This window comes from Hippocampus bargibanti, linkage group LG18 (assembly GCF_051943395.1).
Source record: "Hippocampus bargibanti isolate YZ-2025 linkage group LG18, ASM5194339v1, whole genome shotgun sequence".
NCBI lineage: Eukaryota > Metazoa > Chordata > Actinopteri > Syngnathiformes > Syngnathidae > Hippocampus > Hippocampus bargibanti.
Window position 1 is genome coordinate 14,736,501 of NC_142751.1, and position 14,481 is coordinate 14,750,981.

Genomic DNA, 14,481 nt, shown 5'->3' on the forward strand with positions numbered 1-14,481 from the left:
CCTGCAGATATTATCGATGGAAATATCTCTCAACTGTTCGTACATGGACGGCTGACTCTTCTTGTTTCCCGAGTTGGCGCTGACGGCGGACTGGGAGTGCTCGTTGGTCACGTGGATCTTGATCTCGCCGCCTCCTTGAAGATATCAAGACGGCGAGAAGGTTTAGAGGCGAACAATGGAGAATGACGGGGCGAGGCTCACCGGGAGCGCACTGTCTGTGGTATTTGTAGAGCTTGACCAGGACGGGTGAGGGAACAACCAGGAAGTCCTCAGCGACGTGGTGACCGAGTGAGCTACCACTGGGAAGCGCTCGCATAGGCGACCCAAGCCCTGGACATCGGAACAAAGTCGACGACAAAGTCACGTCAGGCGGGATATCGGCGCTTTGCTAAATGCCAGAAATAACCTGGAGGCAGCAGATGAGAAGGGGCATATGAGCGATGATGACTTTACTGGAGGTCTTGGACTGAAGCTTCTCCGATAGCTTGCTGCAAAGATTCTCAGCTCCTGCGTCGGAGAGAAAACAAAACGAGGTTAACGTGCCGTCGCAAGGGCCGGTTGAGCGATGCTCTTACCTTGCTCCTCTGTGACGGCCCATACCATGAGGTCCACGCAGGCGGCGTTAGCCTGGCAGCGTAGCTTGAGCGGGCTAAGCTCGCTTTGAAGGTACTCCACGTCGTGCAAGATCCTCTGCAGCTCCGACTGGCTGCTACTGAATTGCTCCAGGACAAAATCGTGTACCTCCTTCACAAAGTCCGTTTGGAGGTCTAATCGAGGGAGATGGAGGGTGAGTTGAAGGAATGATCAACCCTCACACACAAAAAAAAAAAAGGATCGCAACTGACCTTTCAGGTTGTATAAGGTATCCCGCAGCATTTTGAATATGGCCACGTAAAGAGGGTCACTGAAGGTTTTGTAGTACATGTGAAGACCAGGATTGCCCTGGGAAGAGATCACAAGATAGAACTGAAACTGCATCGGTGTGCCACAAGGCTCTTGTTTAGAGCCCTTCTGATTTCTACAGTTTTACGCTTGACGTCAATGGTTAGAACCTTATCGTTTAACATGAATAAATATCAATATGTAAATAAAACAAGGATTTTTAGGGGGCTGTTTTTTTTTCCTTGAATCGCAAAGGTCCACTCTATAGTCAAACTTTGGTTTTCGACCAGAATCAGTTCCAAAAACCTGTTCGAAAACCGATTCGGTAAAAAACTGAAACATTTCTCCACTGCGAGACTAATAAAGGCAAATCCAATCCAATCCAATCCAATCCAATTTCCAATCATAATCAAAGTAATCAATGTCTGCCTTTTTTAAGTCAAAGTCAAGCCAAAGACAGCTTTATTGTCAAATATGCTAACATGCATGACATACAGCACAGATTAATTATTTTTTTTGTGATTGAACAATACAAACAAGCCAGCTCATAATGGAACGCTACATGAGGCTAAATCGTCGGTGACAATGACAAGCAAGTGACGTACAAGGAAGTGAAGGGGAGTCTAGTGGTGCGTTCAGGTGCGCTCAGTTTGGTCGAGAACCGATTTTCGGTTGTAAACCAAGTCATAAAAATCCTGAAATTTTTTATCAAAAACCAAATTTGTCCACAACTGAGATGTTCGAAAACCTGTCCTCATGTTTGGAAGCCACAGTCATACCTCCAATAATTCTGCCAAGGTGTCATCCAGAGACTTCAAAAACGATTCTGAGACGATATCTTCAACCTGGCGGCGACAACGAGACGGTGTGACGTGTTAAGACGGCGAATCGGCGAGTCCGTGTTCCCGTGACGTTTCACGGACCATGTGAAGAAGCTGCCTGAGGGTCTCCAGGGGCATGCGAAACTCGCCGCAACTGCTGCCGGTGAAGAGTGGTGAAGCGGAGAAGCTGGAACTGATGGTGGAAAAGTAGTAATCCGGGTCCACCGCGCGTCCGTCGGGAAGGTACGAGCCTGGAGAGCAGTTCGTTTGTGTTTTTTTTGGCTCAATTACACATCGCCGCGAAGATTACCACGGCGACAAATGGAACAGAGAGCGCCACTGACCTTCAAAGTATGATGTTGAAGGATCTGCCGGGGAGCTTGGGGTCAATCTGGTCCTCTCTGGACTGGCCTGAAAACAAATCATTGAATGAGTGTTAGAATAAGCCTTTTATAGTGAGGCCATGCTATCCACACGGTAAGCTAGCCAGCGTGCTAGCCACCTAGCTAGCTAATGTACTTGTTTGAACATACCGTAAAAAAAATAAAAAAAAAAATAAATAAATAAATTAAAAAAAAATTAAAAAATTAAAAAAGAAAAAAAAAATAAAAAAAAAAAAATAAAAAATTAAAAATAAAAAATAAAATAAATAAAAATAAATTATATATATATATATATATATATATATATATATATATATATATATCTATATTTATGTATATATATATATGAATTAATTACGCGTTGTTTCCACCGCTCAGTCAATACCTGTTGAGAGACGGAGGACACGGACGACCTCTTGGACCTCAGGGTGTCAACCGGGGACACGGCGAGGAAAGAACTCGGCAGGATGCAACGGAAGTCATTGAAGGAGCGCCGCCGTGCCGAGTCGCCGTCGTCCGCCGCCGCCGGGGGGGACGCGGCCGGTCGGGGAAACAGTTTAGACAGCAGCGGCTCATCCGTGTTACTGTATCGGCCGAAAGCTCGCGCCACGCCCAGCAGCGTCGGGACGGTGTAGCGGCATGTGTAATCAACGTAATTAGGACCTGAAATCAAAATAAAGTCAGCAAGATGGACGCCTGCACTTGGCTGAAAATAAAGGAAGCCAATTGCAGACCTTTATCGTGAGATTGAAGGCTCTCGCACAGTTCTTGCAGGACTTGCATGACATCCATGATGGTCTCCACAATCTGATATAACGGTAGCTGTGACAATACTCGCACAAAAAGGTACACACATCTTGACACCCACACACCTGTCCGCGTAACGTTTCATCTTGCTTGGCGACGTCCGACAGAAGGGTCACCAGACAAAAGCTGAAATTCTCGGCAATGGGAAGCGTCGCTATAAGACATCGGAAGTGCGCATGTGGTTAAAGGACAACCGACATCACTTTTTTGTTTCCTAACTGACATCAGAAAAAACCTTTTTATAGCATCGAAAATACCCAAAACACGCAGGATGATATTTTTAGTCAAATGCAAAACACCAAGAAAAATGACATTGAAACCGGAAGTGGCCAGTTTCAGAAGGTCCCGCCCCCTTGTTCGTGGTGTCACTCAAGACGTCTTGCCTTGCTCGAGAATCAAAACAATCAGCCCGTTTCCACAGGCTGATTAATTCCTTACACGGAGCTTTGTCGCCCTCTTCTGCCTCTTTTTGGTGCTACACGAAGTTTTCAGACCAGCAAAATGCATTGACGTGATGGAAGAACTGCTACAATGTGTCCTTTTTTCGGTCAGGGGCGTTCCTTCAGTGACGTCACGTACGGACTCCTCACCAACTCAAAAACAAGACTTCCGGAATATTCAGCGTGAGTCTTAAAAACGTAAAATATAGCTATATGTGGTGGAATCTTTGTAAAATACGCTCAGTAGAAGTCATTTGAAGCCATTTTACAAATTATGGACACAACTTGTCCGGAGACGTCGGTTGTCCTTTAAGTGAAGATATGTAAATGAGGTTGGAACACAACCAAATGTGGGGAAAAGAACTGCGGGTTAGACCTGGTCTTTTGGGTTCCGAGCTCTCTTCAATCCACTGAACTCTTGGAAGTCCTCTGAGCAATCCCAAAAGGTACGGCACGATGGCATCTTTGTGCTGGAACGACAGGACCACTTTCAGATTCCCCCAAAAAAAAGCGTCTTCAGCGTGACGCTCACCTGCAGGTTAGATTCCACCAGAAAAATCCCAAGGGCCAGCACGGCATCCCGCCGCCTCTCATCCAACTGGAAGACCCCTCGCAGGTCCACGGGACACATGCATTGTAACTTCTGAACCTGTTAGTATTACACATAACGCACGGAGGGACACTATTTATCACATGTAGATCATCTACGTCTGTTACTGGAATAATTTAAAAATGACAAGCAAAATGTGTGATTTGCTTATTTGTTTTGGATTACGACCCTGATACAAACACTCATATTCTTTTGGGCTTTAGATTCCTCCATGTTGTCCATTTTGTGTTTGGCGAGCTATCCAATGATAACGGTGTTATGAAAATTGTAAGTTATAAAAATTGGAAACAGAAAATGTAGGTACACTACAGTGACCTAAATTCCACCGCGATTGTTTCTGTCCAGTGAAGTGAGCGCACTCTGTACTCGCAGTCGTATAACATTGAAATTTTGTGAAGTACGTCATGGTTTTTCGTGAGATTTTCCAAGCTATAAATCTTATGATGACGTATTACACACGTTTCACTCCATGCTTGTTCTTGAAATTTCCGAATACAACAACGAGAAACGGGGAAAAAATGGATTTTGAATCTTTTCTTGTGTTTTCTGTTCTTGTTTAGAACTTCAAATGCTTTCCATTGGTACCTTACTCGTTAAGATCTGGCAAAAATTAAGAAAGTTATGATAGTTTAAACTGTAATAAAGAACTCTGTCACATATTTTCATTGTTTTAACTATGTAATTACAGGCGGAAAATCCCCTCATATTTTGAAAATTAAACATTCCATTATTTCCTTATTATTTGTCATAGAATAATAATCTATAAATCATTTGAAAGCTATTTAAATGCACTGTAATATGGTATTAGAAAATGTGTGATGAATTATTATTGAAAAATGTTGTCACATCCCTAGCAAATGTCATATATAAATTCCAAACCACTGACAGGAAATAGCTGTAATTTTACGATCATAACTTTCGTAGTATATGTCATTGGAATATTAATTTTTACACACCAAAATCGTCTTTAGGGGACCAGTTTGGTATTGTTACTGAGGGAACGACGCGTGAAGGTGACAGAATGTGATGGATTACGAGCTGTCGTTATCCGACTTTAGTTTATGACTACGGCTTCATTCACTCACCTACCACCTGCCTCGTCGCTAATAAACATAACAATGAAATATTAAGAAGTGATGAGGGGGAAAATGATATTCAAAAGACACAAATTGAATTTACGGAGTTCCCTCTTCGAGCCCGCTTGGAGCTCAGTTAGCATGGAGGCTAAACGTCGTGCTAACCTTGTCGAGAGGAGCCTGCCGGTGAGCCGCTAGCGAGCGGGCCAAGGACAGGACGGTGTTGAAGTAGAAGCCTCGGTTCCCCTCTCCGCGGAGAGTCATGCTGGTACCCCGCAAATGTTAAATTGGCAGCGGCAGGAACACGAAAAACGGCGTTAGCATCTTTCGCATTTTGGACCAAGAACGACGCGCCTACAAATACGGCGAAGGAGTTAGTCCAAAAAGAAACGAACAAGGTCACGCCCCAAAATAAAAATTATAAGAATACATTTTATTTATAAGCGCCTTTAAAAGCTTTCAATGACACTTTACAAACACAAAAAAAAATCACATAAATAAAACCATAGTTATAATTACAAATAAAAAATAATTAAAAAATACAAGTGCTATCGAAACCACTGCCTGAATATAAATAGCTATAGCTATTAGCTTGCTAGCTTTCTATTTTTTTATATTATTATTTTAATTAAGCTTTTGTTATGAAGTCTTCATCTCAACATAATTATAATCTTACTCAGGTATGGTATTTTGCTCATTGTAAAACAATTGATTATTAATAATAAGCGCCTTTACAGTTGACATTTTTATTTTGTTATGCTTAGAATATCTTGTTTTCTATCCTTTCACTCCCACCCCAACCCCATCCCTCTTCAATTGCTGCTGTGGACTGCAAATTTCCCCATTGCGGGACGAATAAAGGTATTCTGATTCTGATTCTGATTTCAAAGCTCTCAGGGACACTTTACAGGCACAGACAAGCATAGGTACTATAATCAATAAAATAGTAACACAAATAGAATGCAAGAACTAAAATAGAATTATAAGTAGAAACAAGAGAGAGAGAGATACACAGAAAATGCAATTTTAAATTGGTGTGGTTTGAGATGGGACTTGAAGTTAATTAATTACGCATTTAATAATAAATAACCATGACTGAAATAGCCTTTTATTTGGACCAAAATACAATATATAATTATTTATATAGCGCTTAAAAAAATTGTCAAATGCAAGAAACTAAATAAATAACATTGACAGCACGAGGTGAAGCAATGGTTCCCAAACTCAGCAGATTTTATTGATCAGCAGTCACAGTGTAACCGGTAACAAGGCACAGGAATGTTACCATGATGTCATGGACAAGGGTTTTCAAAATGGAGTCTCGGGACTCCCGTGTGTTTTTTTTTTACAACAAACTATCCTCCAAATTTACATAAGAATACTCGCGCTTGCTATGTTTTTAAAATATATTAATCAATACTCAGACATGTTGGTCCATGATTATTCCTAATTGTGAAACATGCTAACATGAATTCATTTTATAAAGGCATATTGTTAAGAGTATACATATATTATAGCACTATATATTTTAGACAGTCGAGTTGCCTTTTCCAGAATAAAACAAAATATTAATGAGAATAAAGTAAATAATTAACACTGGTATTGCCAATTGATCAGGAAGTCCCGAGAACCAAAATATTTAAGAACCCCTTGCGGAATGGAATACATAAAGGCATGTATACAAAAGGGCAGACTAGTTTGTGAGATCTTCAAGTAAACATTTTAACGAACAAGTGCACGGCGTGTAAACGCACCCATAAACTCTGATATGGCACATCAATACAGAAAAAGGCAATTAGTATTTATTATAAACTTAATCTGATATAGTCTTAAAAGCACCCTTTTTCTGTGGAATGGCATAGAAGGTACTATTCATTGATTTTTTTTTTTTATTGTTCTAAAAAAAATGCTGAGATCAGTCAGAAAACGGACAACTAATAATAATAATAATAATAATAATAATAATAATACATTGTTTCGAAGCGCCTTTCAAAACTCTCAAGGTCACTACAGTCAAGGGATATTATATAATAGTATAATAGTAACTCAAATAGATAGAAAGCTAGCTAGCTAGTAGAATGCTGGCTAGCTAATAGATAGCTAGCGAACTAGATAGCTAATATGGCTGCGCTCATAAATGAAATGTATTATTATTATCATTATATTATTAGATTATTATTAGCTGCTAACACGTAGCTTTATGCTAGATGCGCGTTCGCCTGTAACGCTGGAAGTAACTCAAATAGATATCTGGAAGTAACTCACATAGATAGAAAGCTAGCTAGCTAATAGATAGCTCACAGATAGCTAATAGATGACTAATAGCTAGCTAGCTAGAGCTAGCTAGTTGTGTTAATAATAATAATCCAATATAGCCAATAGCTAGCCAGATAGCCAGCTAATAGCTAGCCAGATAGATAGCTAATAGCTAGCCAACTAAACAGCTAATAGCTAGCCAGCTAGACAGCCAACAGCTAGCTAGATAGATAGCCAACAGTCGGCCAGATAACCAACAGCCAGCTCGATAGATAGCTAACAGCTAGATAGCCAACCATATAGATAACTAACAGATAGCAAGCCAGCCTGCCAATAGCCAGCTAACTAGCTAGATAGCTCATATGTTTAAGTTGATTCTGTCTCCTTGTTATCTGTTACAAATCAGCTTGATAACAATATAGCTAATAGCTAGCTAGCAAATAGCTAGCTGGATATGTTCCAATTCCACAGTCTCAAGGGCACTTTACAGGCACAGTGTAATAGGCACTTCAAGGCTGAATCCTTTCCATTATGTCATTGATAAAGAAAATGGATGTTATTGCATATGTAAGAGGACTAAAATATGAAAGTATCATTTGGCGGTCATTTAATATGTCTCGAAAAGCGGTTTAGGGCGGTCCGGACGTATTGGTGTGTGTGTGTCAGTCTGTCTTCCAAACCATGTTGAGAATCTTCACCACCTCCTCGTAGATGATGAAGACGATGGCCACGTCCAAGCAGACCCGACCAAGGCGAGGTACGGTGCCTTTGTAGAACCTGGTCAAATGTAGGAAAAGTAGTCAATAATACTTAAATCACTTAAATGGACCTAAGATTGTATCCTGAGGTGTCTCTGAATTTGAAATGGGGGCACCTGTACAAAATACAATACATATACAGGTAAAATCCGACTTACGACCGAGTTCCGTTCCGACCAAACGGTCGTAAGTCAAAATGGTCGTAAGTCGAAATACATTCGAAATGTTGAATAGAGACTCGTAGGCTAGATGACTCGCTAACTCCCCCCCTCTGGTGCCATCAAGCAGTCGATTGCTGTGCGAGAGTGAGATGCTAGCTGGCTAGCCAAAATTACGTACGCGTTGCCGGCCTGCTAGTGCGTTGCGGTGCCAGGCGTAAAATTAAAATTTTTAAAATAGGGTTTGGAGGTCACGGTCGTAAGTACGGGTGGTCGTAAGTTGAGCCGGTCGTTAGTCGGATGTTACCTGTATATTGATTTATATGGCTGAAGCTGTAATAAAGCGCTAACATGGACAAAAAGGCAAACGCTGCCCCTTCGTGGAAAGGAAAAAACATTGTCATAGGCCATGGCTAGCGCTTTATCGGCACCCAAGCATGAAAAAACAAAACCCGAACAAATTCGGGAATGGCGCTCTACGTCATATTTTCGGCAGTGAATGAGTTAATATCTTGCTCTCCGTTTTAATTAAATCAACCCGCAGCAAAATTTTAGCTAGCGCTAGCATCGCTAACTAGTCAAAGTGCCCCACTTACGCCCTGGGCCCTTCATGCTTCATGATTTTGACGGCGCAGTCCAGGGTGCCTTTGTACTTGTACGCTTCCAGACCCTGTTGACGCACAAATATTAGTCATAATAATTGACATTTTTTCCCCCAAGATGTAAAAAAAAAATGAATCAACCCACCTGCATTCGAGTTTTGATCACATCCAGAGGCGTATTCCCGAACACGCTAGCCGCTCCGGCGACCGCTCCAAACATTCCCGTTATCAAAGGGTTAATGGTTTTGTTTGGGTTGTCGCCTTGATTGTACAAAATAAAATAATATCAATTAATAACAGTCATTTTGTTGACAACAAAAAAAAAAAAAAAAAAAAGTTGGTTTAGCTTGATGCTAACAATCAATGTAAAATAGTATGCGCAAGCTAATGAAATTAGCCTTGAGGCTGCAGTAAAACCCTATTTGTCCTCTACTCAAACATCAGCGTACATCGTTAAGATTGCACAACTCATGTTTTTATATTCATGTTGTTTATTATTTTACTTGGTATTGACTATTATGTGAAACGCTTTGTTTACAGCTACAAACAAAGCGCCATATAAATTAGGATGTATTGTATTGTATTGTATTGTATTGGATATGCCTTTATTAGTCTCACAGTGGAGAAATTGTATTGTACAGGTAATAGATATCTGATCACAAGCTGTGGAGAAATAATCGTAGAGGGTACTAATACTCGCATGCACGTATTCTTTATCTTCTGTGAAGAACTACTAATAGAACTTAGCATGAATACGCACCCAAATACAAACGTGGTGTTTTTTGGCCAATTGCAAAAGAACTAATGGAGTTTTATTTATGAGTTTTCATGACCACCTTCACGGGTGGTCATGAAATCAAGTGACCGCTGCTTTTATCGCACCGGTGAAGCAGCATGTGGCTCCGAAATGGGCGGTTGATACCTTTGTACCAGTTCCTGAGCGAGGTCATGACGTAGAAGCGGATGGCCTGGTTGGAGCCTTGTTTGAGAATGGTGGCCGTCAAACCTTGGTATGTTCCTCCGAGACCTGCGTGGCGTCCGCAAATGTTAAAGCGGTGACATCTCACCCCCAAAAATTAAAAAAAATAATACAGAAAAATGGAAAAACCAGGAATTAAAAAAAAAATGCTATTTGACTTTAACTTTACATTTCATGTTTAAAGCTTTGGAGGTCGTGGTCGTATGTACGGGTGGTCGTAAGTCGAGCCGGTCGTAAATCGGATGTTACCTGTAGTTGAATGGTTCTCATTACATCATGTGTATGCTAGCTTTCTAGCAATCTCGCTGGCTATCTATTTTCTGTCTATTAGCTATCTAGCTAGCTATCTAACTATTATATAAATCCATATGTATGTATTGTATTGTATTTTGGACATCAGCCCCCATTTCATGCTCAGATAACTCCAAATCCATGTAATTTAGGAATGAACTATTTTTTTCGATGCAAAAGGAATTTTAAAAAAATGGAGAAATTAATTTAAATTTCTATCTATTTGAGTTACTTCCGGGTTGAGTGAACGCTGGCGCGTGTGGCTGCCGCTGCTCACCCACAAAAAAAAAAACGATCCCGTGACTACAAAGTGACCATGACAGTTTTGAAAGGGGCTTATAAATCAAATGTATTATTATTATTATTATGACTATTATAAATAAATAAAAACGGTGTTAGCTAGAGCGACTTTGTTGTTCTCTCACCCTGAGTTCTGATAATCTCTCTCACGCCATGAAAGAATCCTTTATACTTGGGATTGGCCGACGTCTGATCGTGGATGAATTTGACCTGAAAGGCAAACGTAAAAATAAGAACGGCGTACGTGTAAACGAGCGTTAGCGCCGATTGCGTAACCTTGACGGTCTCCATGGGACACACGACTAGCACGGCTTCGGCCACGCCGGCGCCAAGGCCGCACAGGAAGCCGCGTTTGCTGTCCAACTTGCCGCTTTGGTCGCGCATTTTATTGCTGAGGAATTCAAAGACGCCGAACCTGGAGGGGAAAATGGACGACGGGAGTTATAAGAGATTGAAATGGGGGCGGATGTCCAAAAGACAATGAGATACATATAAGACATATTGGTTGATGTGGTGCTTTAACAACAGCTCAAGCTGGAACAAAGCCGCTAACATGGAAAAAAGGGGGAAATGCTGTCCCCTTGTGGTCACTTCCTCACTTAACAATAATAACAATAATAACAACAGCAGCAACAATAGCAACAATAACGACAACAACAACAACAACAACAACAACAATAATAATAATAATAATAATAATAATAATAATAATAATAATTACACAGTTCATTTATAAGCACCTTATATATAAATCAATATGTATTGTATTGTATTCCCACCCAAAAAAAATTAATTCATGTAATTCCTTAAATAATTGGATCATTCATATCAATTGAATTGAAATCAACAGTTATGCATTATAAATCATTTATTCTTTTAATAATAATAATAATAATAATAATAATAATAATAATAATAATAATAATAGTACCTGACGGCGGCTTTGGGAATGGAGCCGTAGAGCAGCGAGCTGAGACCGCGATAGAGACCCCTGACGCCATGTCCGTTGACCGTCTGCTTCACGCAGTCGGCTGATCCATCGAGAAAAAAGAACAATAATAATAATATTAATAATAATAATAATAATAATAAAACGAATAGTTAGCTAATATCTAGTGAATAGTTATTAGCTAGCAAACAGATAGCTAATAGCTAGCGAATAGATAGCTATTAGGTAGCTATTGATCCATTCTAGCTTACCTCGCAAATAGATAGCTAATAGCTCGCAGATAGCTAATAGCTCGCAAATAGATAGCTAATAGCTAATAGCTAGCGAACAGATAGCTATTAGGTAGCTATTGATCCATTCTAGCTTACCTCGCAAATAGATAGCTAATAGCTCGCAGATAGCTAATAGCTCGCAAATAGATAGCTAATAGCTAATAGCTAGCGAACAGATAGCTATTAGGTAGCTATTGATCCATTCTAGCTTACCTCGCAAATAGATAGCTAATAGCTCGCAAATAGATAGCTAATAGCTAGCGAACAGATATCTATTAGCTAGCGAATAGATTCGTGAATTAGGTAGCTATTGATCCATTCTAGCTTAACTCGCATATTATAGCGACAATTCGGCTTCGTCTGGTGTGTGCGATTTGGCCACAGGGGGGCAGTATATTGCGGAACGTGCAAGCACAAATTTAGATATAATAGATAGAAAGCTAGCTAATAGATGGTCAATAGCCAGCGAGCTCAATAGCTAGCCAGCGAGTTAGATAGCTAGATAGCTAATAGATAGCTATCCAATATAGCTTGGTAAAGATCTTTTTAGCTAGCTTTTGTAGCGCTAGCTAGCTAGATATCTATATCTATGTATTTATCTAACTATAATAGTGAAATTAGCTTTTTTATAAACAGCGAACGTGAGCTACAGAAGTGCGGTTTCGCTGACCGATGCCTTTGTACTTGGGCGGGTTGGCCTTCTCGTCCAGCTGCAGCTGCGTCTTGACGTACTCGGTGGGGAAGGTGATGCAGATTTCGATGCCGCCCGCGATGCCGCCTGCAACGCCACACAAATATCGGCGGGGAAAAAATTTATTGATGCTATCAAACCTTTTTCTGATGTCAAAAAAGTGATGTCGGTTGTCCTTTAAGCTTTTTTTTTTCAGTATGTGATTTGTGTTAAGGCAACAATGCGAGTTGGATTCTCTTCAGCATGCCTGCTGCTACACAAACTGAGTCCCGCTGTGTTATCAGGGTATTGTGCTTTGTCATTTGTGTGTGTGTGTGTGTGTGTGTGTGTGTGTGTGTGTGTGTATATATGTTGGAGAGGGCCTCTCAGCACACACAGTGCAAAGGTCATGGAGTCTACAAGTCAAAAGAACTTTTGGACTTTCTGTTTGAGCGAGTGCGGTGTCAAAACAAGGTTACCGGCACCATTGAATCGATTGTACTCAATTTATTTGACATATTGTGATAAAACGTGTTCAAATTTATGTTTCACGTGCTTAAATTATAATCAATATGTTCGATAAAGTCATGCTGTTCATTTATTTGCGCCGTAACATACCACTGTTGTATAAATTTCCTTTCAAAATAAGAGAATGTAAGATTAAACCATTATGTTTGAAGGAGACGTGTGATTTGTTTTGTTTTGCAAGCGCTATGCTAACACACGTCATTTACATCAGTGGTCCCCAACCTTTTTTTTGCGCCACAGACCAGTTTAATGTCAATCAATATTTTCACGGACCAAAATAAAATGATACCTACGTGACCCAGACAAGCGTTTTGACATGCTTCAAGAATAAGTCATAGACGGATGTAATCTGGTCATTTTTCAAAATAAAGCATAGTTCGGACTCAGATAATACATAAAACGTTAATGATGTAAATGATTGATTCTTTCTGCGCGACCCGGTACCAAATGACCCACAGACCGGTACCGGTCCGCGGCCCGGGTTTTTTTTTTTACATCATTGCCATCCGGTGTGGAGGTTGCACAACATTTTGCTATTTATTAGCTCCAAAATGTTGCATCATTGGCTATATGCATGAGAAAAATGTTACAAAGCATCTGCTTTACATAACGTCATGTCTATTTGCTATCTAGACAAATATTTTTTTTCTAGAATTGACTCACGTCGTTTCAATTGGCAATTTTTTTTTAACTGAAAACACGAACCAAATCAAAGTCAACATTACCAGATTTTCAATGCACAACTACACAAATGGTGCCTAGCGTTGTTTGCACGTCTTGTTTTGAGACTATGGGCACGCCTTTAAGAAAGAACTTTGTGTTGACAACATTTGCACAATGTAATCTTGCCTTGACTTTAGCACGAGCAGCTGAATTTGTTTGTTTGTTACCTGCCAGGATGGCTTTGCCAGGGTGGGTCAGCTTAGCTTTGCCTGCAGGGGCGGCGGCGGCGGCCAGGTTGTGCTTCCTACTGTGAAAAGGGTTGACGAAATGCGGCTGTCCGGACATGATTGCGCTCGGTGTCCCCCCTGTCTCACTTTACGTACTCAGTTCGGCGTTCTGTGATGAAAGGTTATGCAGGCCCGCTGCAGCTTTGTGCGCCGGGCGCGGTCCAAAGGGTGAAATGCGCCCCTGATCATTGGACTTTGGGACTGCACTAGCTTGCTTCTTTCTTTCGGCCTTGTGAAATACTTGCGACAGTGAAAAGTTTGCCTTTGCTGTGCCTCCTCGCTGGTAAACGTCGAGTCAGAACTTCCTGCGGGGCGGGATTTGAACGTGCACATCCCCATAACGTCGCACTCCACCTTCTTTTTAAAGTGTGGCCAATAACACTCACGGAACTTACATAGAGACACGAATTTGAAAAATACACGTCAACATCCGTCATATATAAACTTTAAATTATCAAAAGTATATTCCAAGTATAAAGCACGATCTTACGTTACGCTCTATGTGAAATATAATAGTATAACTTGTCTATCGTTAAACTGGATTTGGCCCGCCCATGTAAATAACGAAGTGAAACAATTATTAAAAACTCAATATGTCGTGAAAACATAATTTAAAACTACAATCCCAAGATTAACACATTTTCGCTCTCGGACTCTGACGTAAAAGTAGCATCCTGGTAGCATGCTTGCTATGATGTTATCGCTCTAGTCTTACGATAAGTGATTGTGTTGACTTCCTCTGACGTATT

At 40.6% G+C, this 14,481-nt stretch overlaps 2 protein-coding genes across 2 annotated transcripts in view; both read right to left on the bottom strand.

The window, feature by feature from the left end:
• Positions 1-5,367, bottom strand: part of pi4kaa (phosphatidylinositol 4-kinase, catalytic, alpha a) — a 30,316-nt gene extending 24,949 nt beyond the window's left edge. Inside the window, 15 exon segments of the mRNA XM_089020433.1 lie at positions 2-134; positions 202-270; positions 273-330; positions 407-507; positions 576-767; positions 846-942; positions 1,662-1,727; positions 1,806-1,954; positions 2,048-2,114; positions 2,472-2,749; positions 2,821-2,893; positions 2,959-3,047; positions 3,710-3,803; positions 3,866-3,982; positions 5,185-5,367. Coding sequence (XP_088876559.1) covers positions 2-134; positions 202-270; positions 273-330; positions 407-507; positions 576-767; positions 846-942; positions 1,662-1,727; positions 1,806-1,954; positions 2,048-2,114; positions 2,472-2,749; positions 2,821-2,893; positions 2,959-3,047; positions 3,710-3,803; positions 3,866-3,982; positions 5,185-5,283 — 1,682 coding nt within the window. The 5' untranslated portion in view covers positions 5,284-5,367.
• Positions 5,368-6,229: 862 nt separating this feature from the next.
• slc25a1b (slc25a1 solute carrier family 25 member 1b) lies at positions 6,230-14,133 on the bottom strand. The gene is made up of 9 exons (XM_089020791.1): positions 13,673-14,133; positions 12,255-12,362; positions 11,295-11,394; positions 10,640-10,778; positions 10,489-10,573; positions 9,716-9,820; positions 8,939-9,054; positions 8,788-8,861; positions 6,230-8,052 (listed from the first exon to the last, which is right to left on the bottom strand). Exons 1-9 carry the CDS (start codon positions 13,788-13,790, stop codon positions 7,938-7,940), a joined length of 960 nt encoding a protein of 319 aa, XP_088876917.1. The 5' UTR covers positions 13,791-14,133; the 3' UTR covers positions 6,230-7,937.
• Positions 14,134-14,481: the final 348 nt, after the last annotated feature.